The sequence below is a fragment of the Blennius ocellaris genome (assembly GCF_963422515.1).
Source record: "Blennius ocellaris genome assembly, chromosome: 4".
NCBI classification, from domain to species: Eukaryota; Metazoa; Chordata; class Actinopteri; order Blenniiformes; family Blenniidae; genus Blennius; species Blennius ocellaris.
This window is the reverse complement of record NC_137653.1, coordinates 15,754,775-15,780,748: the sequence shown is the minus strand read 5'-3', so window position 1 is coordinate 15,780,748 and position 25,974 is coordinate 15,754,775. Positions and strand designations below refer to the sequence as shown.

Here is a 25,974-nt window from a genome sequence, read left to right as displayed (position 1 = left end):
GGGTGAGGCCTTTTGTCGCAGGTTTCTTTCCTCAAAGTTATTTTTTCAATCAAGATACTCTGTTTCTTTCGCAATCGCAGTCAATTAACTTCCCATGAGTGCACATGAGTGTGTGGCTTGGCTTTTGTCTGAGAAAAGGAAAAAAACATACTAGTAAACCGACCAGGATGTACCCTTCCTTCTGTCCGGTGCTAGTTAGGACTGGCACCAAAAGGTACAGAGAATGTAAGGATGAGTGACCAATATGTTGTCCAGGACAAATACAATAATATCGCCACAGTGAGATGTTTTGATTTAATCAGGTTACATTTAGACAAGTACAGAGCTTCCTCTGTGACAAACCGCAAGCCGCTGACTCGGCTTTTCCTGACAGTCTATCATAATGGCAGCCTATTAAAAATACAATAACACTAAATGCATTAATGAGGTTTGTATTGAGCGGCTGTACTCAGTCTGCACACACACCAACACCGACTACAAATCCAGTTGGGCCTTCCCCCTTCTGTCCTTGCATCTTATCTCCAAATTGAGTTTCACAATGTATTGATTGCGTCCAACCGTTTCCTCTTCTTATAAGACAGACTGCAGCTGATCCTGGATTCACTCCCCTGCGTCTTAATGGCAGATGAACCGAGGAGATTGTCGAGAGTGCGCGTGAGTTTAAGATCCAATGACGCTGCACTTCTTTCACAGAGTGGAGGGTCTGGTGAGGCTGGGATCCAGAGCGGCGGCAGAGCTGACGGCTCCCAGGCTGCAAGAGCCAGAAGAAAACGACAAACTTCAGGTTGGATACAAGCTTTGACAGACGATTCATGAAAATAACTTCTCACCTCTCAATGATGTTGTTGTTATACTGCAGTTCCCGAACTAAAATCTCCATTTCCTCCCTTAAGTGGTGCATCCTATCACACAAAGCAACATATAAAATAAAACATCTCACACACACACACACACACACACACACACACACACACACACACACACACACACACACACACACACACACACACACACACACACACACACACACACACACACACACACACACACACACACACACACACACACACACACACACACACACACACACACACACACACACACACACCTGGAGACCATCTGGTCTTTGTCCCTGGGTGTGACTCCAGGCTGCTGTCCTTGCCTCTGAGGCTGGAGAGTGAAGAGGATTCTGTCGATAGCCTGGGGAGAACAGATGAGACATTTCGCACTCAGAAAAAGATCCAGCCAGTGTCAATGAGTTTAAAAACAAGCACGACACAAAGGCCAGTTGATCAGCTGCTCAGCGAACACAGTACGGAGGTATGAGGCCTGAGGTCAGCAAATGAGAAGTCAGATGGGGACCTTATTCTGGCTGCGCTCACTCATCTCCAAGTCTGCCAGTAAACCAGCGGAGAAAGAACTGAAGTCCTGGAGTCTCGTCTGCATCTCCTGCAGAACGCTGCCAATAGAAGAAGAGGAAACTTGTGTCACATAAACCTGCCGAGTCTGAAATACCACAAAACTACAGTTTTATGTTTCCAGTAACACTGAAGGTCAAAAAAATCACACACATGGTTTTTGTCAGTGCATGTCACAAGCATACACTGACGAGGTATTCAACCACAGTTTTAACTCGAGAGGCTCGCTCTGTATGAATCCCTTCAAAATGACTGTTTGTCAGTCGACTGTATTCTTTGTGATGTTGTCATGTTTTCACGGTTGCTCTTTAAAATGACTCGTGTTTCGCGGGAAAAGCGCAGCAACATTTCCGATAAGGGAGGCTAATGACTTCTTTAAAAGATTCCAACACACTTTACATATTGTAGAATCATACAGGGAAGCTGGGAATACAATCCCGGCCTGCTGCATATATACTGTATGTTCTACTTGAGGGAATAATGAAGATGAACAAAATATGTTGTAAGCAATAAATTGTTCAACTTCTACATTGCATGTTGAAACTAAATAGAGGTTAGGATTAATGGTGCTCGGCTGAACATCCACACGCCCCGTGGTAATCTGCTTCATGTAAGCTTTGACCAGCTGACCAACAAGGTTGTAATAGTGCGGTAGACGTGTTCGAATCAATGGCGCCGGTGCAAAGTTTGCTCCGTTTCCTCCGTTCGGCACCGCGACCCGAGGACTGACCTGCTCCACGTCCTTGTGCAGGCCGAAAGCTCTTTGTATCGCTGCACGCAGTCCTCTCTGAAGAGAGATTTCACTCGCTTAATGTGGGATGACAGGTGGATTCTGGGAAGTGAGAGTTACAAGCAGATTACAGAAGAGCTCAGATAGGTGACGGGCTGGGACGCCGGCTGCACGGACACACAAATCCCCGATCGCCGACCCACGCTCACTTCTCAAACTTGTGAATTTGTTCGTCATTGTACGCCAGCTCTGTGACAAAAAGAGGACACCCGTCAGTTGAAACCTTGCACAAACAGTCCCTCCAGAGTACACAGTACAGGAAGTGGGCTTACTGCCAGTCAGCCGGTCTTTACGATAATGCTGGTGGATCGTCCTTATCTTCTGCTGCAGCATCTCCATCTTCTGACAGCTGTGGAAGACCACCTTTAGACACCATAGATACGTTTTTAGACACTTGGAAACTGTGCGCGCGCGCCTCTGTGTACCTCTTGTCGTTGCTCAGCGCTTCGGCCAGCTTGGCCTGCTCGATCTGAAGTTGATCCAGTCGGTTCTGAAACTCGTGGATCCCCGCGGTGTAGATCGGCAGGTGCTCATGGACCTGGATGGAGACAGCAGCCACACGGTCGGCATGCGCTCAGATCACAGGATTCTCTCTACTTTTTGTGCCTCATAAATGTCATTTCCCTTTAAACTCAAGAGCAGACAATCGAGCCTTCGCGAGGTATTTGCTCTGTAACACCAAAACATGGCGGCCATGTGTATGAATCACCTTCAGCTTTGCTCACTTGTAACATTGTTAATGATCCAGGGTCTCTGAAAAGCAGATATACTCTGATTTGACTACAAAAGAAGACATTCAGGAAAAACGAATCTGGTTAAAGCCACAATAATTTGGAGAAATCAAAATCATTTGACAGAAAAAAACCAAACAAAAAAAATACTCCCACCAATATGAAAATGCTCATTTACATGTATAGAAACATCCCAAGGTCGTCACCTTCAAACAGAAAGAGGAAAGGCAGCACTCCTCTGAATTGCGGCAGTCTTTGAAAAGCCCTGCTGGTGATGCCTCTTTACTTTCTCTCACCCTGTACTGATGTCAGATCATTCTCCCACGCACTGTTCAGCAAGTTGTAGCAAGCCGAGGGAGAGATGGGAATTTTGTCTTCTGTTCTTGTGTACCATGTTTACATGTGTAACCTTTGGCAGTGCGCATGCAGGTGGGCAGGCAACAGGCAGATAAACAGGTTACGACAATGAATCATTCTCATTCTGGACTCGGGGGACTTTTTGTGCATCGTATTCGTGGTTTGTTTGTTTCAATTATTCTGTTGTTTCACCCCCCCCCCCCCCCCCCCCCCCCCCCCCCCACAGTTCAAAGCTGTATATTTGAGGTTTAATTGCTGATAGGTGTGACTGTTTTTCTGTGCATGAATGGATGTTGTTACTCTTATGTGTGGGACATACCTCTTTAATCCCAACTACATTCAATAGCCTTTCATTGCAAATGTAACACTTTTCAAAAAAAAAAAAACAATCCCGGCTGATGTTTGTTCTTAACTCACCATTTTGAGTTTTTGGCTGTTATCATCTGGGCTGTTGTTTTGTGAAGCGTGAGGCCCTCTGAGAAACACAATGAGTTGATACAAGAGCAGAAGAGGGTTAGTCCTTTAGAGCTACAATCAGGCTCCCAGAAACTGTGATTTTCGGCCGTCTGGGTCGTCAAAGCCTTCACGAGACAAATTTAAGTCATTGTTTTTGCAGACTGTATGAGCGGAATCTGCGCTGACTCGACATGATTGTGCGAGAATACAAACATCATAACCGTGCGACTGCCCAAAATCTGGCAGTTTGTGGGAAACCTAAATCACAACAAATTTACTTTGACAAGAATGCAAGTGAGTGCACAGCTTACTCCATCCAGCCTGCATATTAGAGAACGTGTGAAAATAAACACATAATGTCATCCATCAGTGCCGTTAGCTAAACTCACAGTGTATGAATCCTGTGCTCCACACTGAAGCAGGACTGCAATCTAATGGTGATCATCGCGATACTGTGCAGGGCGTCTCCACACTCGCTGCGCAACTTCATCCTGAGAACCAATCAGAGGGCAAGAGCGTTGAGCAAAGACGAGGGAGAGAGTCACCGATCCGCTGCACACGTCCAGAAAGAGCATCACTCGGCAGTAAACGTGCGTGTCTCACATGTAGCTGTAGTAGCCCTGCAGCAGCAGCTCGCGGTGCGAGTGCAGCAGCTGCACCATCCTCAGATACTGGTGGACCACTCCGACTATCACCTAGACATAAAAGGGGATCAGAGAAGATAATGATGAGCTCCAGGTTTATGATGCATAACACTCGGGAAGGAGAATAACGGCCTCGTGGCTCAGTGGACCCGTTAGCCAGTCAGGGTTTAGCACACCGACGTGTCACTTCAGAGTTTGACGGATTGCTTCGAACACAGATACTGGGGCCGCAAATTGTAAATGGTGACACACAGGAGATTTATACAAACAGTTTTACTGAGGATGCTATGCAAACCATGGTCACACACTCCTCCCTTTGAGTTGTGTTATTGCAGTAAAATGCTTCGGACTATAAAATGTCATTTGATATTCTTTCATATTTGTTATATTTTGCCGTTATTGGCTAATAAATCTTTGAATTAGTGCCTTATAGGGTCAAAGTAAACACAGCTCCATGTTTCTCCCTCAGTACAAGCAGATATTCATGCCAGACGTGAAGACAAAGACGTACCTTGGAGAAGCTGTAGTCTGCCATGACGTCAAACCGCGATGGAATGATGGGAGTCTCCGCTAACAAAGAGGAAAACATCAGGAATTTGAGTTTTGATGTTGAAGGATCATCTGTATCTGTGAACTGTGGTCAACTTGACAATTATCCACTAAAGTCCTGATCCCAGAGGGCTCTAGTCTAACCCTGCACGCTTTAGATGTCCCCATGCTGCAGCGCACAGGACTGCGACTTTCTGATATATTTATTAGATTCAGGTTTATCAGATCAATCAGAAGCAGGATTGAAAATACTGGATTAAATGTTATATATTCCACATGAGTGGCTTCCATCTTAATCCGTTTTTTATGACTCGACCCTCTTTTGTGCAGCTCTATAATCTGTGTTTAAATAATTCTTTTGATTTATAGAAAACCTGTTTCACAATAACATGTGCTGTGACAGGACACGTCTTATATTCCAAATCTCTTACATGTCCGTCAAGGAATGACATTTATGTTTTGGTGTTGCATTCTTACGTTCTCTGACGGGCAAGCTGTTGTTGGCTTGGGATGCGTAGCTGAGGAGGATGAGCGGCTGGGAAGGCGAGGTGCTTGGAAGGTTCACCACTTTCATGTTGCCCTCCAGGGGGAGGTCATGTCCCAGGTACAGGGGGTGTTGCTGCTGTCCGTCTGCGCCGGTCTGTGACGCCACCTCTTCCAAGAACATCGACACTCTGATTGGAAACAGCGACACAGCGTTTTTTTTTATGGGTGCAACACAAGCATGCCGACCTATCCAGAGAAATAAAATGGAATAAAATTCAATTAAATCCATCCATCCATTCATCCCCTAGACCACCCAAGCCAATTGGTCACAACAAAGCCACAGTCCAGAAAGGTAAATATTACGAAAACGTGGATTAAAATGTGCCATTGAGCTGAAGCTAAAGCTCATTGAATAAGTGCATTTGCATTATAACAGAAGCGATAAAATTTATAAAGGAAGACGGGATAAATGAGCTCGACAGGAATTGAGGAATAAATTGCAGGCGAAGCCCTTCATAAAAGCCAGACTAAAGATGTGAGATTGACATGTAATTTGCACCATCAGCTTGTCTCAGATCCTCTGGAAAGTCGCTCCGGTGGCTTGGATTGTAGAGACTAAAAGCAGCATCACAACGGTTTTGTTCTGATTTTAGGAGCAATGGAAAACTGAGGAGTCAGAGGACCTGAAGTTCATAAACTAAAACCCTTTCAGTCAAATAGTCTGGTGGAAAACTGTAGTGCTTTGTAAAGTAATAAAATCATTTTGAAAACGTGAGCTAAAGTCTATACACTCAAAGTTCTACTGCGGGGATTCAATTAACTGAGAAGCAAAGTCTTTACACAAGCATCTGGGATTAGAGTTCTAATCTCGATCTTAGCCGAGACTCTGGGGGTATTATCACACATGATTTGCATTTGCTGCACATTTCTGAACTGCAGGAATTACAATGCCAGGTGGGGAGGTTAAGAGATCGAATAAGTCATTTCAATTTGACTCTTAATAGCTCTCCTCAGTGTGAATAATGACAAATATGACACTTGAAGATCCAGTGGAAGAGAATAGAATAAATATTAAGTTGTGGCATCCAATTCGCATATGTGTTGGTTTCCCTGACTATTAAAATCTGCTCCCTCTGATAGAATTCATACAATGCTGCACTGAGGGCTTTGGACTGTTTCGTTTGAGCTGGATGGCGTGCAGCGATTGGCCCGGGCAGACATACGTGTTGTAGTGATGTATGTAGACACAGTGTGCTGCAGCCTGCTGCAGACAGAAGAGGTGGACTGGTTGCCGCTTCAATATGTCAGTCGTGGCTGTGAAGAACTGGTCAAAGCCCCAACACCTTTCCTGGTCCGCCTCCAGTATGCCTGCTAGTACTGGGACCAGCTGCACCCTCAGACCCCTGCACAGAGAGAACGGTGCCGACGTGGATAAATAATAATTCTCATTACAGACCAACGGAGAGGCGTCTTTAAGTCCTGTGCTTTATAGGATGACATACTGCGACAGCTGGCAGCTATGAGGTAGGTGGTAGCTCCACTCTATCGGTCCACCCTCGGCTCGCTGTATTCCGGCGATGGCCCCCATGGGTTTCTGTGCCGTTATTTTGTACCTACACAACAAATACACACAAGTCAGGCTGACGGATGTTTAAACATTGGTGAAATAAGTGCACGTCCTCGGATAATCACAGTGATTCTTTTCTGCTATTTTGATGCCCGCCCCGCCCCCCCATCTGTGATGAGTGAAACACCACGCAGTCATTAAATAAATCATGTTGAGTCCAAACAGAACAGACCCGGTGTGTCACCACTTACATGGTGGGTTTGTTTCTGCGAGGCCCTTCGTATGGCGTGAAGGGAAGACTCCCGGTGGCCGTGTGGTATAAGGTCACGCCAATACTCCACAGGTCCACACTGACCCCATACGACTTCTGGTGGTGCTTACGCAGCACAGCGCGTTCATACATGTCGGGGTGCTGGAGTATGAAGAAAGTAGAGCCAGCAGGGTGAAAGAAGCTGGAACCCCAACATGATTTTTTTTTTTTTTTTCTTTTCAAAAACTCATAATGAAATAAAAATCATTGTTGTATGTGTGAAATTGTGGAAAACAAATAAATAAATGAAATGAAGCAGCGGGTACAGGCACACGGTGACAGACGTTGTATTTTGATCACCAATCTCTGTTTATACAGTTCACTCATTTGGCCACTAGAGGGACACCATCGTCTCAAGTCTATATGTGGGGTGACTTTGACATAAACGTTTCGCCTCCACAGGTATTTATTTTTAACTGTATGGGTTCAGAACTGTCAGGCTATGTGACGTCACACTGGAAATACAGGAATTTCACATCCTGTGCTGGTTTCACAAGCAACGTGAGGGACTGTGATAAACAGACAAACACAGCACACATTAAAATTAGGATGTGAAGGGTTAGAAAGTCACATACGGTAACGAGGCAAAGTTATACAAAAAGAAAAAAACTACACTACTGAAGCTTCTCAAATAATCTAAAAACCTGCTCATGCCGAGAGTGCTTCCCATATTATTTTCACTTCATCAGCTCTTATTTCATTTGACTTTGAAATGTTTATTTATTCGACAGAAGTCGATCATCAGAAATGTTCAGTTATACCGAGGCAAAAAAACAATTTTTTTGTAATAAACACATTTTTTTACAAAATCAACACTATGTTAAGACAGTGTCGGTTACTGGATATTAAATTAATTATAAACCTGTACAAAAGGCATTTGACGACTGCTATGAATACAGAGAGTGAACACATATCTTTACGGGAGCATCTCTAGGAATGTTAATTATATCTTCCAAGCTGTTTTCAAACCCAAGTTTTGTTGAATACAAAAAGGACGTCTTGGAGCTCAACCAATCAGACGCTAAGCCTGTTGACTGACCTCTTCATGGAACACATTCAAGATTTGTAGCTAATTTCTTGTTATGAGGAATTATGACTTTGCTCCACAACAGCAGCGGAAAGCTTCATTTAAATTATTTGGCATCAGACATGAAAATGATTGTACATGATGCATGCAATACAACTGGTGTGCTTATTAGAGAGTTCATGTTGACGCTGTACCTTCGTCTCCTCGTTAAGATGAAAGATTAAGGTTTGAATGATCCTTTTCACATCAAAGAGGCACACTAATTACAGTATTACACGTTTATTATTGGATCTCGGCATTCATATCTTACACAAGTAAGTAGAACCTGTAGGTCAGCGCGCCACAGTAATCTCAGTTCTTCATGTGGCCTCCTTGGAAAAATTATTAGTCCACATTTGTTTGACAGCTTTATCAGAGAGATGCACGCATCGAAAGTCATAACATGGCAGTCCCATTGTCCACAAACACTCCATTTCTTCCAAGGAGCCACACAGAAAATAACACTGCTGTGGAGAACTCAGCTTTAAATTGTACACAATTCGGCTCAGTATCAAAATATCCGTTATCAATCTGAGTCAATCTTTATTCCTAAAGTGCCTTTCAAATGCAAAATGTGACTCGACGTTCTTTTAAAATACATTGAAAACACGCCAGGGCAGTGCAAATCCTGTTTGAAACTTGATATTCTGCTGACGTCTTTGTACTTTCAATTTTTTTCAGTTCTCATCGAAATGAATGCAAAATAGTTCTATCACATGCATCGTGTTTACTCATTTTCACTTGATGGGTTTCCCACTGGCCTCAGGCCTCACCTCCTACAATGATCCAGCAGGAAACTACAAAAGACTCCCCTCTCACCAGAAATGTTCATTATTTTGTAGCGTTTCTGCCATAACACACCAATTTTAGCTCTTGGGGCTATAATGAAAGTCAATATAGAAGGAATATTTTTAGACAAGCAGACGAAACATAGTCAGAAGATGTTTGTCTTACCAAATACTCTTCAGTCCCATAAATGGACATAAACTTCTCGTCATCCTCCAGCTCTCTTGCAGCGCCAAAGTCTGTCAGCTTGTACACAGACTTGCCGTCGTCCGCGACCTGACGCATGATGTTCCCCGGTTTAATGTCCCGGTGCACCACTCCGTTTTCCCGCAGGTGGTTCATGCCCTGCACTGGAGATGAAGCGAGGACGTCGACTTAGTAACAGACACGGCGCACAGTAAGAGAATATATGCACGCACCCACCTATGCACTGTAACACAGTGAGGAACTCGGTTTCTGTCAGTCCGAAGGCATTTTCAGGCTCCTCGAGCAGGTTGAGCAGACTTCCTCCCGAGCAATACTCCATCACAAGCACCTTCTGCTTGGAGGGCAGCTGACAACAAGAGACGTGAGGCTGTGAGCGGCACTGCTCTCCTACGCACTCCGCATTACAAAGACAACGGGTCAGCACGGGGTCAGTGTGGACCTGTGGAGTATTGGCGTGACCTTATACCTCACGGCCACCGGGAGGCATCCCTTCACGCCATACGAAGGGCCTCGCAGAAACAAAACCCACCATGTAAGTGGTGACACACCGGGTCTGTTCTGTTTGGACTCAACATGATTTATTTAATGACTGCGTGGTGTTTCACTCATCACAGATGGCGGGGCGGGCATCAAGATAGAAGAAAAGAATCACTGTGATTATCCGAGGACATGCACTTATTTCACCAATGTTTAAACATCCATCAGCCTAAGTTGTGTGTATTTGTGGTCGAGGTACAACTGCAGAGAAACCCATAATGTTCTTTCTATGCTTTTCCTGAATCGCGTTGCTTTGGTGTTTTTCTCAATCCAAATTTTGAATGGCCTTGTTTGGCTGTGCTTCGTTTATTTCTTGATAAAGTAGTGGGAAATGTGTCTGAATGCTGCTGTATAAACACATTTGCCTCGCAATGGCGCAGAGTTTTTATTACAGAAATCAGCAAGGAGGTTTTCAAAACGTCTTGGAGAAAAGAAAACACTGATGTCCTGTGGATATGTACTTGATAAAATCACTGTCTCTTCCAGTAATCTTAGTAATACTCCATAATGCTAACATAAACCCTCTGTGAGGGCCACTATCACCTCCAGGTGCCACCTTGAAACCTATTTTTGGATTTCTATGTGGGAGCTTTACCCCTCATCTGCCCAAAAGAACACAGTTCTGTTTTTTAAAATAAAATCCCCAAATAACGATATCTGCATTCCATCTTTGTCCTTGTGGCTGTGCTCCCTTTGTTACCTCTTCCACAGTGAACAGCCGGACGATGTTACTGTGGTTGAGCTTCCTCAGCATCTCGAACTCTCTCATCTGGACGTCATGGGGACGGTTGTAGCTCACCACGTTAAACACCTTCACGGCCACCAGCTCTCCTGACCTCTGCGTGGGTGCACACAGACACATGTACAGGTTAATCAACTCGGCACGTCACAGAAAGAAGCACACGATGAGACCGTCGGCAAAACGGCCCACATCACCGCGACCACAAGCCTTTCGTTAACATCCTGCCGCTCGCCGACGAGCCAAATAGCGGCGGCTGAAAACATCCGAGACAGATAGTGCACAGTGACGTCAAGCAAGTTTCCAGCAGTCAATCGTTTCTGATGATCGTCAGCGTGCAATTTACCTTATTACGCGCCTTGTACACGCTGGCTGTCGCTCCCTGACCGAGGACATCTTGTAAAGACCACAGATAGTTTGTTGTGCTGGCTGTCATCCCGGACATGCTGTGAGGAAGAGGAAGACAGAGAGTAAACACGCAGAGTTCAAACATGGCATTTTTCTGAGACTTGAGTGTGAAACCTGTGGATTTGGAGTTGCGTCCAGCTCGATCATGGGCTCTTTACATATTATGCAAAAATCACATTTAAATAAACAGTTTTTCTGATATTATTGTTGTTGCACTGCGGAGGATATATCAGTGCTCCTATGTTGCAGTTTAAGTTGACATACAGTGATGTGGAAAAAGCATTTGGGTTCTCCAGCAGGACGATGATCCAAAACACACCAGCAAGTACTAATGTTTACATTTTTTGATCTGAAACATTTAAGTGTGGAAAACGTGCACACAAAAAAAGTAATACATCAGGAAGGGAGCACATACTTTTTCACACTACTGTACATAACTCTTTCATGTATTAACTAGAATAAGTGCCATGCAACATTATGCAAACTGCTTGCGGCCTTTTTCTACAGGGAATGTTGCCTGTCAAGCCCTGCCTTCGGCAAGCTGAAGTCACAGAAATAGAAAAGTTGTGTTTTTTTCACCGTAAACCTCCATTTACAAATTTTGATTGCTTCAAAATATAGGGTCCGTACAGAGGAGTGGCTAACATTCTTGCTTCACAGTGCACTGGATGCTCTGGTTTTATCCCACTGGTTTTTGGTCACTGGGAAACAACCGCCTCCTGCCTGGGAAAATAAGATGATGCATAGACTGGTGGATGTGAGTGTTCAGTCGTGTGAGGGACTGTGTGTTGGATAAAAATTGGCATATGCATGGAGCAGGAATGGCCACGGTTAGTGTTAGATGTCAGAATTCGATATCAAGTGAAAAACTAAAATATGAAAACTTCAAATAAAAATAAAAAAATCTGTGATCTTATATTTATTTGAGAAATTAAGCCATGGATGGAGACTTGCTTACTTTAAACATACGACTTTTGTGTTTATTTTGATGAATTGTACCAATAGAACATTATGTTACTATGAGGACACATTGTCTTGATGTTGAGGTTGGATCGATGACGCAAACATGGAGAGTAATTTGATTTTCATACAAAGCAACGAACAATCAATAATACCTTTACTTTAGTTACTCGCTACTTCTGAGTTTGTCAGGCAGTCATTTACCTGAAAACAAACTTTAGTTGGTAGATTTCACCTAATAATAAAACATCGTTAGCTGCGGCGTCAGCTTGCCAGCATTCAGCCCTGCGTTTAAACTGGAGGATTTCTTCAGCATTATAAAGCTGGTTTGTCAGCGAGAAGAAGTAATGTCAACTTTGTCATGAAACAGCTCGAAGTACCGACAAGGTCTGGAGAACAGACGGCGAGGAAAACTGCAGCCTACCTGAGGAGCGGCGGCTCCTTCGCAGGAAGCGGCCAGTAAAAACAAAAACAAAAGACAAAAACCCACCAATATGGATAAAAAATGACGTTAGTTTTCTTTATTAATCCAAACACTTAAAGGCAGCAGCAGCAGGCTGCCCCGTGTTTGCATTGCGGCGACTGATGGAGGAAGTTTGGGGGAAGTGCATGTCTGTGGCTGAAGGCGGAAATGGTGCGTTTACAGTCAGCGACACGTCCCGGTCGGAACTTCCCTCTGCGTGGCTGCGAGTGTACGCCGAGGAGCTCATAGCCGAGGGGTGGGGAGCATTTCTATTAAACATTGTGTGTGGCAGGCTGGCCGGGGATAACCTCATCCGAGTCCAGTAGCCGGACACATGACAACAGCACTGGACGCCTTCACTGCAGTGGCAGCATGAGCCATGAGGCTCTGAGCTGGTGGCACCGACTGTCTCCAATCTGATTGGCTGCTTCTGTGGACACGTGCCGCTTTCGCTTGCACTTGGAAGTAGGATGTATTATTATTATTGGTTTTAATTTTTTTAATAACAGAACTTCCAAGCAATGACAATAACTTTGAGAATCCAATCAAAACATAGAAGACATACACACATCAACTTAACCATAAGATAAAACTGAACAAAACAAACACAAATAAATAATAATAATAAAAAAAAAACATACACTCGGGGTTTTCTTTGAGTTTAAATTATTTTACAAAATTATATAATCTTATACTATTTTTGTTCTTCATAAATTTAAGAGATTTAAAGTACAGACAAAGCTCTTTGTGACAAACATTGAAATCTGGCGTAGTCTTCATATATTCATTTTTGTGAATGAAAAACGTCCCCATCATCAGTAACACATTAAACGTCCGGTCTTGCAGGCTTTCAGCTATATCTACTCCAAATACAACAGTATTATTGTCCGGATGAGATGGGGATGCAAATTTAAACAAAAACCAGAATTGAAAGTGTTCCCAGAAGTAAATATTGTTTTTTTTTTAACTTAATTTTAATCCACACACACGCACACATTCATTCCATGTTTGTGGTAAAGCTGCAAGGAGCCACTACAGAGGAGCTGAACAGCTGCAGGTTGCAGATCCCAGAACATGAGGGTGAGATCATTAGCTGTAGCAACAGCTGCTTCTTACTGTGGTGTTTTCAATATTAACAGAACATATGAAAACAATAAAACAATGTAAAATGCCAAATTAGGCCGACATTCTGGGGGTTTAAGAGTTCATTGTATAAATGTTTTCGATTTTCCACCGTTGTCTTAAATGAAATAGGACTGTATTTGCATGCTTAGTAACAACAACGACACAAAAATCAAGAACCAATATAGCAAGCACTGTTTATTAAAAAACAGATCAACTACAAGAACTACACATAGAATTATATAAGGCCTATTTGATTAAACTACTATTGCTATTACTGTACAATATTGTACCAAAAAAAGAGTGTACCTCTGTAATGTACAACATTGTATATACAAAGTACATCTGAACACAGGATTCTCCAGTAATACAGAGACAACTATAAATAGATTTGACATTACGGTCTTTTTTTCTTTTTTTTTTTAGTTCTGTCATTTTCAAATGGACACAAAAATGCATATTTAACAATATTCAACTCCAACATATCCTCCCCACACAGTTAGTCCACATGCAAGCCAAGTTGTTCAAGTGCACGATGATTGATTTGAAATCGAAGAGGGTCCCAGCTCCCCACGACGGGACAACCGGGAAACAACGAACCAACCACCCACATGCCCGTCTGTGTGTTTGCTCTGCGCCACAAACACACACAGATACAGTCCCTCCAGTTGGAATGATGAGGTAAGAGCAACACAAATACACCAGGTATTACACCAACAGTATACAGAGATATCTTCTTTTTTTTTTTTTGCTTTTCTTAAAACCCTCAGTTACAATTTCTTACCTGGATGAGAGCATACAGGAATGCAGTATGTGTTGCATTTTTAGGGAGATTATGCAGAAAGGTTAAAAGACACGTGTATAAAGCCAGTTCATTACTTTTTTTTCTCTTTAAAAAATAGGTTTAAAAAAAAAAAAAAAACTAACAAAGAAAGCCTTTCATTGAGCTCTTCACTCATCATTTTAGTTGGTATTTGCAAAATTGTTCACATCGTACATTTGTCTCATTTCATCACCCGGATATAATTTTGCAAAAAAAGTAAATATCAGCAAAGAATCTCAGAGAAAAGTCATTTGATTAGGATTTGCTCATCATATCTCTACTCAATGCTGGTCTGCCACGACAGTCACCGAAGACGAGACAGTTCCGGTATCCCTGCAGGCTTTTTGTATGGTCACATGTGTACAGTGCATATACTTCTCAGCACTAAGGCTGCTGGTACTCGGGAGCATGGGAAATGTGTTTTCCTGTGCGCCTCCACACAGTTGCTGTTGGGTGGCCTCCACCTAAAAGACGACTTGGTTTTGGGAGATTTGCACTCATACTCCTTTATCCATGCATGCTCACACACAGGCGCACACACATGCACACATCCAGAGGGCTACAAAACTCCATATTTCACCGTGACAGATTTTGAGCATTAACTGGGAAAAAACACAAAGTAAAAACACATTTTGCTTGAGAACGCATCAGATGAGGTGGTTGGTTGTGCTTTTAACGAAACACAGGAGAATCCTCAGCTCCATGCTTCCAGTTATCATCATGGTTATTAAATATACATACACAGTATTAGAAGAATCAAACCCTTTTTTTTTTTTTTTTTTTTTTTACTGTTAAGTTTGAAGTATATAGTGTACAGGAGTAAAACATTACTACTTTTTTTTTTTTTTTTTTGGAAGATGGCCGATAGCTGGTACTGCAGATAAAGTGATGCAATCAGTCAGTTTGCTATTGAAGCTGCTGTCAAAGGCCCCAGCATGCAAGGAAAACCTGAAAGACGTTTAGCTGCCACAAAACACCGCAACACACACACATTTAGTGAAAATGTGCGCGTGCGTGCGTGCAGTCCAACATTACACACGAGAATGCTGGGCTTCAGTGGTCTCCTACACTTAAGATGAGAGGAGAAAAGCCGAATAATGCCACAAACTGCCAGCTTTCCTTTTTTTTTTCTATTGCTTGTGATCAGTGGTTTTCAATGTATGGGGTGGTGAACTTAAACCACATCTGTCTAAAAATTAAAAGGGGAAAAAAGGCATCCCCTTTATGCTGCTTTTTGCTGTTCCCAGGAGAATTGTCCCACACTTTGAAAACCAAAAGCTTCAGATGAATTCATGCCTTTGGTTGGCTGAGTCCGGTATGTGTTGTTTTATGCTCCTATTGTGGTGCTTTTACTAAACAGCAATTAAAAAAAAAAAAATAATAATCACAAAACATATCAAACACTGGAGGAAGAGACAAAGTAAAGCTCTTGATCACATGACTGACACTGATATTTGGCCCAGTTTTCTTTTATCATCACAAAAGTCCACCTTTAAACTCCAGTCGACTTCCTCTGAAGCAGCAAGTCAGTGTGATTTATTTCTGCGGAGTGAGAGTTTAACATTTCACAGTCTATTCTCAGAAATCAAACACTCCCACCTGGTCTGCTAGTCATGGGGTCAATAAAAAGAAAAAACAAACAAACAAACAGTCATGTCTATTATACAAAACCAAACAGTGCTTTTTGTTCCTCACAAAGATTTGTGTGTAAAGGCAAGTAACACTCTTGCATGCCCACTCAAATTCATACATCGCAAGCTACTGTATGTAAGCTCCAGGTGCTGCAGACCTGTGCGTGTCCGTCCTGAGTCCCGTTCCCTTGGCAAAGATTGAAAAATCCAGCGATCTCTTGAATCTCTGTGACGGCGAGAAGAAGCAGAGGTGTTTGCCCTTTGATAGTTGACCTATATTAAAGCAGAGCTGCCAGGAGAGGGCAGTGGAAACGACGACAGACAATTAAAGGGAACCTCCCACGTGAATGGGGTTTCCTGGACACCAGTGACAGAATGCTACACGCCAGTCGTGGGTTTAACAGGTTTCTGTGTGAAACACGGCAGGTGCTTCTGGAACCTGGTAAAAGAGCTGTGAGGATCTGAGAGTCTATAGGAATCTGTGTTGCCGGGCAGACTGCAGAGGGGGGGGGGGGGGGGGGGGGGGGGGTGCTAGGCTGGGCAGGACTTGTCATTAGACTGAGGTGGAGGTGGAGGAGGTGGGGTATGGGGGAGTGAGTGTGTGTAGCCTGCTGGTGGAGGGGGAGGCGTCGGTGGGACGGTGGAGGTCGGAGAGCCCATGGCAGGACTCCCGCTCCCTCCTCCACCCTTGGGGAACACCACGGGCTTGGGCCTTGTTGCTGGGGGACGCAGCTCTCTGAAAGAAGGTACGGACGAGGAGAGGGAGGAGGAGGACAGGGAGGGGGAGGTGGCGGAGGGCAGCGGGCTCCGCGGCTGGCTCTTGGCGGGGCGGAAGGATGAGGGCACGTCGCTGGCGGAGGAGGCGCTGCGCTGCAGCGGGTGGGCGTGCGAGGAGCCCCCTTCGCTGTCCCGCAGCAGGCGGGAGTGAAGAGGACTGGAGGGCTCTGAAGCCCCGCCTCCTCCTCCTCCACCACCACCGCCACACACACCTTTCAGCTGCTCCAGCGTGTCCAGAACCACGTCAGGCGTGTGCGTGTGCTTGGGTGTGCTCTGCAGTTCCAGCTTGCTGAGCTCACTCGTGGTCGTGTCAATGTCCTGCAACACGAAAGGCAGACATGAAGCGAGCCTCGCACAAGTAATCATCATCTCTGGAATGTGAACAGCAACTGTGAGCTCGGCTTCACCTGGGCTATAACCTCGGGGTCCAGTGGTCTGTGGTTGCTGAAGCTCTTGGAGCGTCCTGCTGGAGTGGACTTTCGTAACTGTGGACTCTCCACCTGAGTGTGTAAAAAAACAGCCTCCAATTAGACGCCATTCAACATTCACCCGTAGATGCAGGCTGAGGTTGTTAAGAGTACCTTGGCCTTGAGCGAGGAGTGGCGAGTGACCGAGTTGAGGATGCTGTGAGCGCTGACTGGTCGTTTGTCGCCTGCCTCTTTGACCAGGGCCCCACCAACAGGAAGAGAGGCCGTCCTCACCCCTCCTCCGCTGGTGCCTGGACTCGTACTGTCGCTCTCTGAACGGAAAGCTCTTCGGATGCTGCCAGACTCGGGACGCTTCCTCAGCCTAAATGACACAATTATTTCACTTATTAATTTTTTTTGCTATTCTGCTATATATTCTTCTACTTTATTGTGGTCTTATTTAAATCCTGGTATCGGAGTACCTATACCTACATTTTCATCCTCTATGAAACTGAAGCATTTTTGTTTTGTGTTTTTTAAATAAAGTGAAAAAAGTGCATAGATATATTCATCCATATTTTGGGGACAGTAATGGGACCAGTAAGCACATGGGTCATGGTTTTGAGTGACATAACTGGAATTTAAATGGTGCAAATACATTTAAGATTTCATCATGTCAACTTTACTTACAATATTAATTTAGTTATTAATTAGATTGACAAGATTTATTTTAGTGTCATGGCTGTAGAATTGTCAAAAATATATGGTTAAAGGTTGCATATGTCCCTCTTAACAAATATAACTCAAACTTGAAATATCTAGCCTTATTATGGCGTGTTTTTTGTTTTGTTTTTATTTAACTGTTTTGAGACACTCACATTGTGTGTCTGACTGCAAACTGCTCATATCCAGGGACCAACAGAATAACCAGGTTATTGACAAAATGCTCCATTTCTCTGTTTTCTGGTATTTTTTTTCCCTCCATTTTCTAAATAATCACAAAAAGTGGAGGAGGTATGGTTCATACAAGTATGCACACCAAATCCTGTTAGCGGCCACATGATAGGAGTGAAGGGATTGATTAACAGCTTCTCAGCTTCCTGTGCTGATTTCCATCACACTGCTGCAGCAAACCATTTAACACCTCAGCAGGAAAAAAAAAAAAGGCAAATTCTCTGGAAACTCCATCAAACACTTCTACTTTTTTCTTCTTCTTTTTAACCAGAAAGTTGCAAAATCCTTGTCGTTACAAGATTCATAAAACGGCCCAAAAAAAAAAAAAAAATCATTAAAAGTTAAAAACACACTTGTTCAGGTTGGCCAGATAGATGTCGGCCACGTGGGCTCCGGTGGGAGAGGCGGCGCTGCCTCTATTGGACACTCTCTCCTCCAGCAGCTCCCTGCTGTCCACATCAGGCTTTGGACTTCCCCGTCCCACATCGGGCCTGAAACAGACCAGAGAAAAGCTGATGAGTCATTGCTCAAGAGGTTTGGTTTAACTTTCATACAAAGGCAGGAGTGAAACTCTTGAAAAAGCAAAAAAATAAACCTGACAGGGTTTTGCCGTGATGCGGTTTTAGATTTCAGTTGTGAAATGTGGAGCACCTAACCATCTTATATTTTCTAGCATAAAAATTATCTATCATAGAAGAAGCCACTCTGTCATCTTGACGACGAAAGTTTGGTTTAGTAAGGAAATTGGTCTGTTATGATATGCTGATTGTCTCAACTTCCTTAGCGACGGGGATTTCCACCAGACCGCCTTTTGATATTCACGTTTGCTCAACAAACGCTCAGATCATTATTGAGGACGTTTTTGGATTTTTAAATATTGCTTGAATAAATAGACCAGATTGAATGTATTATTGAAAATGAAGGGAAAGAAGACCCCTACAGATTCACCAGGTGTGTAGATTTCACCATAAAAATATATGTATATGTATATATATATATATATATATATATATATATATATATATTTACATTTTCAAGAGCAGCTATAGAAACACATCTTACATGTCTTGGACCACAATGTACTGGTGCGGCACGAGCCCATCCACTCCATTATGTCGCCCCTCCCACCAGTCGTCGGATGCTCTCTGGTACAGAAGCAGTGAGGCGCCTTTCTTGAAGGACAGCTCCCGGCTGGTGCGGCCGGTGTAGTCGAACCGAGCGACGGCTTCGATGGGGTCACACTCTGAAACAGCCAAGGGGCCTGGAATTCAGGGGAGGGTACAGAGAGACGGGAGGCGGCAGAAAAGCAAGGGGGGAGGTGGAGGAGAGGGGAGGCAAGATTAGTGCTCGGCAGATTAGTGCTGCTACATTCAGTGGCGACACAAAGCAGTCACAAAACGGCATCATTAAAAGGCAGACGGATAAAGCTGTGAGCTGGCATGTGACGTTAAAGCCACTGTAACTTGCGCGTAAAGCGGGGCGACGTTTCATAAACTGGTGAGCAGAAGCAAACCGGCTATAGGTGGAGGGTATAAAGCACATACAGAGCTCAGCTTGTATCGTCACATACCATCTTCACTGTTGTGACTGACGTAGATGGTGTCGGGCGCCGGCTCTTCCACAAGGGGGGGCTCACAGTGCGGACTGTCACTGCAGAGGACGGAGAGGGCAGAGGAGGTTTGGAGGATGCAAAAGCTTCAGCACCAGTTAATGACTCAGCCTGCACTCAGGACTTTTACACAGTTACATAAGCTCATAATGTACACAGAGCACCGCTGCTCACGGCTGACTTCATACTCATCCTGTGTACTCCTTTAGATAACATTTCAGTTCAAAAAGGATCCTTTAGGAGAGCCAGTTTCAACTGTAATGATATATATACATATATATATAGTTTAATGTGTTTGTCAGGACTTTAAGGCTTCAATACTTGGTCAGAAAACACAACGACAGGTCAAAAGGAAACTCTTTACAATATTGCAGTTCATAATGGTAAAAGAAACACCCTCGTTCTGTTGTCATCACTTATTTGGTTACTTTCTGCAAGGTACTCACTATCCCAACTGTACCCTACATTACTCTGCTTTCAAACATTAAACCTCACTTAGTAAATGTATCGATTGTGTTTCTCTCTGTTAAAAGCACCTAGAAAGGACTGTGTTGTATGTGGTGCAAAGTTGAATTCAATTGAATTGACTCAATATATTTTGTTGCTGTATTGCAAAAAAAATGGCAGCCTTGATCTTTGTGAGGGCTATAAAAAATGATTTTCATAACCATATGGCAAAATTGTAACTTTTACCAGAAGAACATAGGAGAATTATTGCTACTAATTGAAAGAAAAAAAAAATAGAGGTCTTCAGTTTAAGTTTAACAAATGACCATGCATGTATTGAGTAATTTTTGTTTGAAATATATTGACTAATAGTATTTATCGATTCATTATCTCACATTCTCATTCATAGTTAAATTGACAGTTTCCTTCCAATTACCCGTGACAATAATATTTTAATAAATGTATAAATTTGACATGCAGGCTGAATGGGACACAAGTAGCTCATGCTGCCCTTGTCTGCTGTACAGTGTGTCACATTACAGTTCCCAACAATACAGACACATTAAATTGAATTCCAGGAGCATGCCGTCACCCTCTTTAACCAAGTCATGGCTCTCAGTTTTTTTTTTTTACAAAGTTGAAAACATAGAACCAACAACAGAACATTTTCTTTTCCTGTGATTTATGCTAAATTCTAAGTAAGACTCTTGACAGAAGCCGCTACTCTACTGGAGGAAAACATTATCTGTTGAACTAAGGATTTTTTTTTTTACAAAAGGAGGATAGGGAAAAAAATCCTTTTGGGAGGTATTGATGTGTTTTCTCAACAAACAAGAGTCCTAAAACGATGGGCTCTACCAGTGTGATAATATTTTTGTCGATGCTTTCTCCAGCAAATAATGAAAGCTGCTGTTCCAGCATGACCTACAGCCTTTACAACTGCACTGACCGGCAGTAATCATAATGACTGGGACCGAGGCTTGTCATTAGAGTAAAACTGAAAGTTAGTCCTTGTGCACGTTGTTTGTTGTGTGTGTGTGTATGCGTGCTGCGCTCTGCTGGGTCCACGGAGTCTGGCGGTACTTTAATCTCCAGTGTGACAGAGGGTAAGCTGATCCTCATGGCCCCCTGGCCCAGAGTGGGAGAGACAAGCCGAGCCCCCCCCCCCCTGCTATCACTCTTCGTCAACCTAAATCAACCATCTGTCCCACCTCCCCATTTCTGGCCTCCTAATCATCCCAGAGCCTCCTCCACTGTAGCTACTCAAACTGCCCTTCTTCACACACACTCACACGCACAACTCACCAGAACTCCTCTCCTGCTCCAGGGATGATGTAGACGGGGCCCTGCAGGCTTTGCAGCCCGGGGAAGATGGCGTCGTGGTGGATGATGATGGTTTTGATTAGTTCATTGACGTGGGCCTGGCAAGAGACCTGGTCGTTGCCCTCGGGGACAGACATCAGGGTGGGACCGAAGCAGATGGCCAGGTTATAGGGGTCCATCATGTTGTCCTCGCTGTACTGCGACAGGCTGGGTGCAAGATAGAGAATAGTCAGGGCAATAAATCATGTCATTTGTTTAAAGTAAGAGATACAGACAAAGTGGACTGTGCAGACAAACAACTGTGGCATTTCAAACGGAGCCTTGTGATAGAAGAATAAACCGTGAAGGCATCCATTGTCTGTGTGTGTCAAAATGTGAGCGATCTTACCGTAAACACAACCCTGGCTAGTGGTGAAGTGCTGATGGAGAGACTCTTGGCTGTGTGTGTGTGTGTGTGTGTGTGTGTGTGTGTGTGTGTGTGTGTGTGTGTGTGTGTGTGTGTGTGTGTGTGTGTGTGTGTGTGTGTGTGTGTGTGTGTGTGTGTGTGTGTGTGTGTGTGTGTGTGTGTGTTGCTTAGAGAGAAGAAGCAGGAGCTTCGTGGTGACTGTAAATCAGTCAAGAAAGAGAAGACGCTCCCTCATTTCCACATGGACTGTCTGGGGCCACTTGGTTTACCCAGGAGTCTCAAATGTCAGGTCTCCCACATCCAATAGCTTTTCCTCCTTCACTCCCTTTTGTTACTACCTCCCTTCACTTGAAGGTTTTTTTTTTTGTCACGGATTGAACGGGGTGGAATGTGTTTTTCCCCCCGAGCGCGTGCATCCATGTGCGACTGTTTTGAGTTTAACATTTCTGTGGATTGCGCTGAGGCGAATCCACCTTTTGCAACCTTTGGTGGAGTTTGTTTTTTTTTGTTTGTTTTTTTAAAGAGAGAAGTGTGATGGTGGTACGGAGGTGCAGTGGTTTTGGCATTTCAGTGAGTTTTTAAGCTCTTCGCTGTGCGGGTTTGTGCAAGTACTTTGGCTTCCCCTCTCTCCGTTCCTTACATTGGAGTTTTTCAACGCTTCAGGAGCCTCTAAGTGCATTACATGATCAATCACATTCACTCACACAATCTCTCATATACCTTATTATGGCTGCCACACACACACACACACACACACACACACACACACACACACACACACACACACACACACACACACACACACACACACACACACACACACACACACACACACACACACACACACACACACACACACACACACACACACACACACACACACACACACACACACACAGGAGAAATCTGGGGTTCAGCGTCTTGCCCCGGGACACAACAGAGACTTAAACTTCAACCTTGAGATTGGCAGATGGCTCATTTTACCAGCTGAACCACAGGCAGGAGCTTCCAGTTGTCTACAAGTAAGTGTGCATGCTTGTGTGTATGTGTGTGTGTGTGTACGCCCAGCATGGATAAAGCTGATATTTTAATGTGCATCGGGACATTATAAACAATAGTGGAACACAAAAATAAACATTACTCTCAGGAGGAAATTAAACTATTTCCCAAGGAGGTTAGCATCCAATTCATAGAGCAATGTAGGCCAAACTATATGTATTGTACCATGAACTTTACACTCCATACTTGACTCCATACAAAGCTCAGAGGATGTTTGGTTTTAGACCGAGAAGGCCAAAGATATGCAGGATTGTCGTGATATGTAGTGCTCGAAATGCTGAGTGAGCAGACCCTGATTAGGATAAGTTTTATGTATCGTTTACCATCAAACCAGCATTACTGTTGTTTTTGAACACAGATAGTTTTAAAGACAGTTATTTAATCTATGGCTTATATTTCACCAAGATTCACTGAATTGATCTTCCCTGTTGTGGTTTACTTGTAGTAGAAAACTTTTTTTTTTCCATCTGTGTAAACTGACTGTTATTGAAAAAATGTTCAGAGTGGGATACCACTGTCACATGTTGTAACCCATAATAACATGTTTAAAAAAGACGCAACAAACAGGCTGTCGTCACCAACACCATATTGTTTTTGAATCGTGGTCATGGTGTTGCTACTTCTCAGTGGAGTAGCGCTTTCATACGAGACTGACATAGAGGTCATCTGGGATCTGGGTTCGACTTCAAAATCTTTTTTTCTGAACAAATCTGAGAAATTCCAACATAAATACGTTCACTTTTTTCGCTACCATTGTCTTTTTTTAAGCTCTTACACGTGAGTATTTCTACTGTTGAAACCTTTTATTCTGTAATAAGTCTTTTAACTTATTTAAAAAAAAAAAGAAAACTTTAAAGAGGATCTAGTGCACTTCTATCACATGTGCAGCAGGTTGGCTGAGAGAATTTATTCTCCTTTAGGGATGATCGTGGTTATCAAGGCTGAAGTAAAATGCATTGTTCACACAAGACACTGTTTGAATTCAGACCCTAAAACAACATGAACAACAAAGAAAGCTCCTCACTGACTTGTTTCTTCAATCACACCAAATCAGTGTGGCCGTTTTTGAAACGGCATTGAGGGGACACCCGTCGATTGTTACCATCCACATTTTATTGTCTGCTTTGTTTTTGATCCCTGCACACCCAAAACCACAGTTTCCACATGTGGATACACACAGCGTGGAACTTTAGGACTTGGAGGTCCTGATATTATTACAACCACCATCACACTTCCAAGTTATTCAGTCTCGGGGAGGCCAGGTACTCACTGGTTGAGGAAGGCAAACAGGTATCTCATGATGATAAGAGTTTTACTTTGCAAGGACTGCAGTATTTTCTTGATGTGGACCGCCCGTTCCTGCAGGCTCTCCATGGCTGGAAAAAAGAACACGGCCACGACACCCAGGGGGATTACTCACACAAGCAGAGTCATAAACACACAAACAAAATGAAAGGAAGCCACGCTTACAGACACAGGATATGAGGTCATGGAAGACTTCCTTTGGGAAGAGCGCATGGTCCAGTCCTCTGAAATACAGCTTCAGTACACCGGCAATAGAGTCCATGTCATGGTCATTCTGGTCCCCTGCCAGGGGGTCCTCGCCTACATCCGGAGGACGAAGAGGATGGATGAGAAAATAAACCACCAGAAAAGCACATTTTATTCAACTTAATCATGTTTCCGGCTGGATTATAGTTTCACCTCTCTCAAAAGCATTCTTGATGTCATTGACTTCCACTTGTGAGCCAGACACTCTGAAGATCCCCTCGTGCTGCAGACCTACACGCACACAAACACACTCCACGATTTAAAATCAACACCTTTTGTGCTACTTACACTTTTTGTGTTGCTTTAAGATCAAAACAATCTAGAAGACAGCAAAGTGAGTTGAGACACGAAACAAAAAACCCACATGCCTAAACTCAGGAGAACTGGTTCTCATGAGAATTTTCTCACCGTGGCGGCTGATGAAGCGAATGCAGCTCTCCACCATGAGAGGAATGGCTTCACCCGAGTCCTAAAAAAAAAAAAAAAAGAAAAGAAGAGAGAGACAGGAAGAATCGCTGCATTTAGAAGGAGACATGTCAGGGTATTGGTGTAGTGCGAGGGGAAAAACACAGCACACGTCAATCATCACACAGGTCTGCACATGCATTGGTGCACACAATTAGGAGGAATGGGCATCAGGCATTGGGGGGGAGCCAGTGGGCGCAGCACCCAGCTGTTGCTAGGATACAACACCATTTCTTTTCCCCTTTGTTTGTTTGGGGTTTTTAGAAATCTGAGGGGTGAAGCTATGAAATACATGCTTGATTACACATGCAGCCACCATTTTGGTCATGCAGGTCTGTTTTTAATGATAAAACTACAATTACAAAATCAGGAAAAACGTTTTTTTTTTATGTGACTTTTGAATTAGATAAAAAAAAAAAAAATATATATATATATTTATAGAAATACAAGTCACACCAGTAGGGGGAGCTACAAACATGAGCTTCCCCAATGGACTGGTTACCTTTAGATCACTCTACTGATTCAGCAGTAGAAACATACAAATATGTTTTTATTTATCATTCTGACGAATGCGATAATACCCAAAGTACTGTCATCATCTCTGTGCCAATTCATGCTGTGGACAGTGTGAGAAAACATGCGGCATGAATTAAAAACAAAGCTGCAGCGGCTGTGACTGAGAATCTCCAGGCACACAGAAACAAATATACACACAGATAATTACCTGTTTCCGTACTGAAGAGTTTCTTCTTCCACTGCAGAGAGAGAGAGAGAGACAGAGAGAGAGAGAGAGAGAGAGAGAGAGAGAGAGAGAGAGAGAGAGAGAGAGAGAGAGAGAGAGAGAGAGAGAGAGAGAGAAATTATTTCACCAGAAATACTCACAACTCCAGTAATGCTCTATTTGTATATACACATGTTCATTGTGT

The 25,974-nt window shown here is 43.5% G+C and overlaps 2 protein-coding genes across 3 annotated transcripts in view; both read right to left on the bottom strand.

Moving 5' to 3' along the window:
* Positions 1 to 280: 280 nt before the first annotated feature.
* On the bottom strand, positions 281 to 12,587 carry ikbke (inhibitor of nuclear factor kappa B kinase subunit epsilon). Of its 2 annotated transcripts, none has more exons than XM_080494482.1 (21): positions 12,436 to 12,587; positions 10,990 to 11,089; positions 10,605 to 10,742; positions 9,584 to 9,713; positions 9,329 to 9,510; positions 7,250 to 7,410; positions 6,934 to 7,044; positions 6,655 to 6,834; positions 5,423 to 5,619; positions 4,908 to 4,966; positions 4,356 to 4,447; positions 4,142 to 4,243; positions 3,714 to 3,771; positions 2,634 to 2,746; positions 2,481 to 2,557; positions 2,358 to 2,397; positions 2,149 to 2,250; positions 1,363 to 1,459; positions 1,109 to 1,200; positions 831 to 902; positions 281 to 751 (listed from the first exon to the last, which is right to left on the bottom strand). In XM_080494482.1, the coding sequence occupies exons 2-21, from the start codon at positions 11,086 to 11,088 to the stop codon at positions 688 to 690; spliced, it is 2,166 nt and encodes a 721-aa protein (XP_080350608.1). In that variant the 5' UTR covers position 11,089; positions 12,436 to 12,587; the 3' UTR covers positions 281 to 687. The 2 variants fall into 2 exon arrangements, with proteins under 2 accessions (XP_080350608.1, XP_080350609.1); XM_080494483.1 differs by having other exon boundaries at positions 1,383 to 1,459.
* Positions 12,588 to 13,780: 1,193 nt separating this feature from the next.
* The window catches only part of srgap2 (SLIT-ROBO Rho GTPase activating protein 2), a 55,853-nt gene continuing 43,659 nt past the window's right edge, over positions 13,781 to 25,974 (bottom strand). The window contains exons 12-23 of the mRNA XM_080495014.1: positions 25,773 to 25,803; positions 24,992 to 25,052; positions 24,737 to 24,814; positions 24,503 to 24,637; positions 24,303 to 24,408; positions 21,550 to 21,774; positions 19,759 to 19,838; positions 19,251 to 19,449; positions 18,542 to 18,679; positions 17,409 to 17,616; positions 17,235 to 17,327; positions 13,781 to 17,145 (exon numbers count right to left, since the gene is read on the bottom strand). Of these exons, the coding sequence (XP_080351140.1) occupies positions 16,582 to 17,145; positions 17,235 to 17,327; positions 17,409 to 17,616; positions 18,542 to 18,679; positions 19,251 to 19,449; positions 19,759 to 19,838; positions 21,550 to 21,774; positions 24,303 to 24,408; positions 24,503 to 24,637; positions 24,737 to 24,814; positions 24,992 to 25,052; positions 25,773 to 25,803 (1,918 nt within the window). The 3' untranslated portion in view covers positions 13,781 to 16,581. The remainder of the gene's footprint in view (positions 17,146 to 17,234; positions 17,328 to 17,408; positions 17,617 to 18,541; positions 18,680 to 19,250; positions 19,450 to 19,758; positions 19,839 to 21,549; positions 21,775 to 24,302; positions 24,409 to 24,502; positions 24,638 to 24,736; positions 24,815 to 24,991; positions 25,053 to 25,772; positions 25,804 to 25,974) is intronic.

Excerpts from the sequence above, each read along its gene's own strand:
- ikbke (XM_080494482.1), bottom strand. The coding sequence starts at position 11,088 with ATGTCCGGGATGACAGCCAGCACAACAAACTATCTGTGGTCTTTACAA. Across the intron at positions 10,743-10,989 it reads TGTACAAGGCGCGTAATAAG|AGGTCAGGAGAGCTGGTGGC; the intron begins GTAAATTGCACG and ends GCACCCACGCAG. Across the intron at positions 6,835-6,933 it reads CATAGCTGCCAGCTGTCGCA|GGGTCTGAGGGTGCAGCTGG; the intron begins GTATGTCATCCT and ends CTCTCTGTGCAG.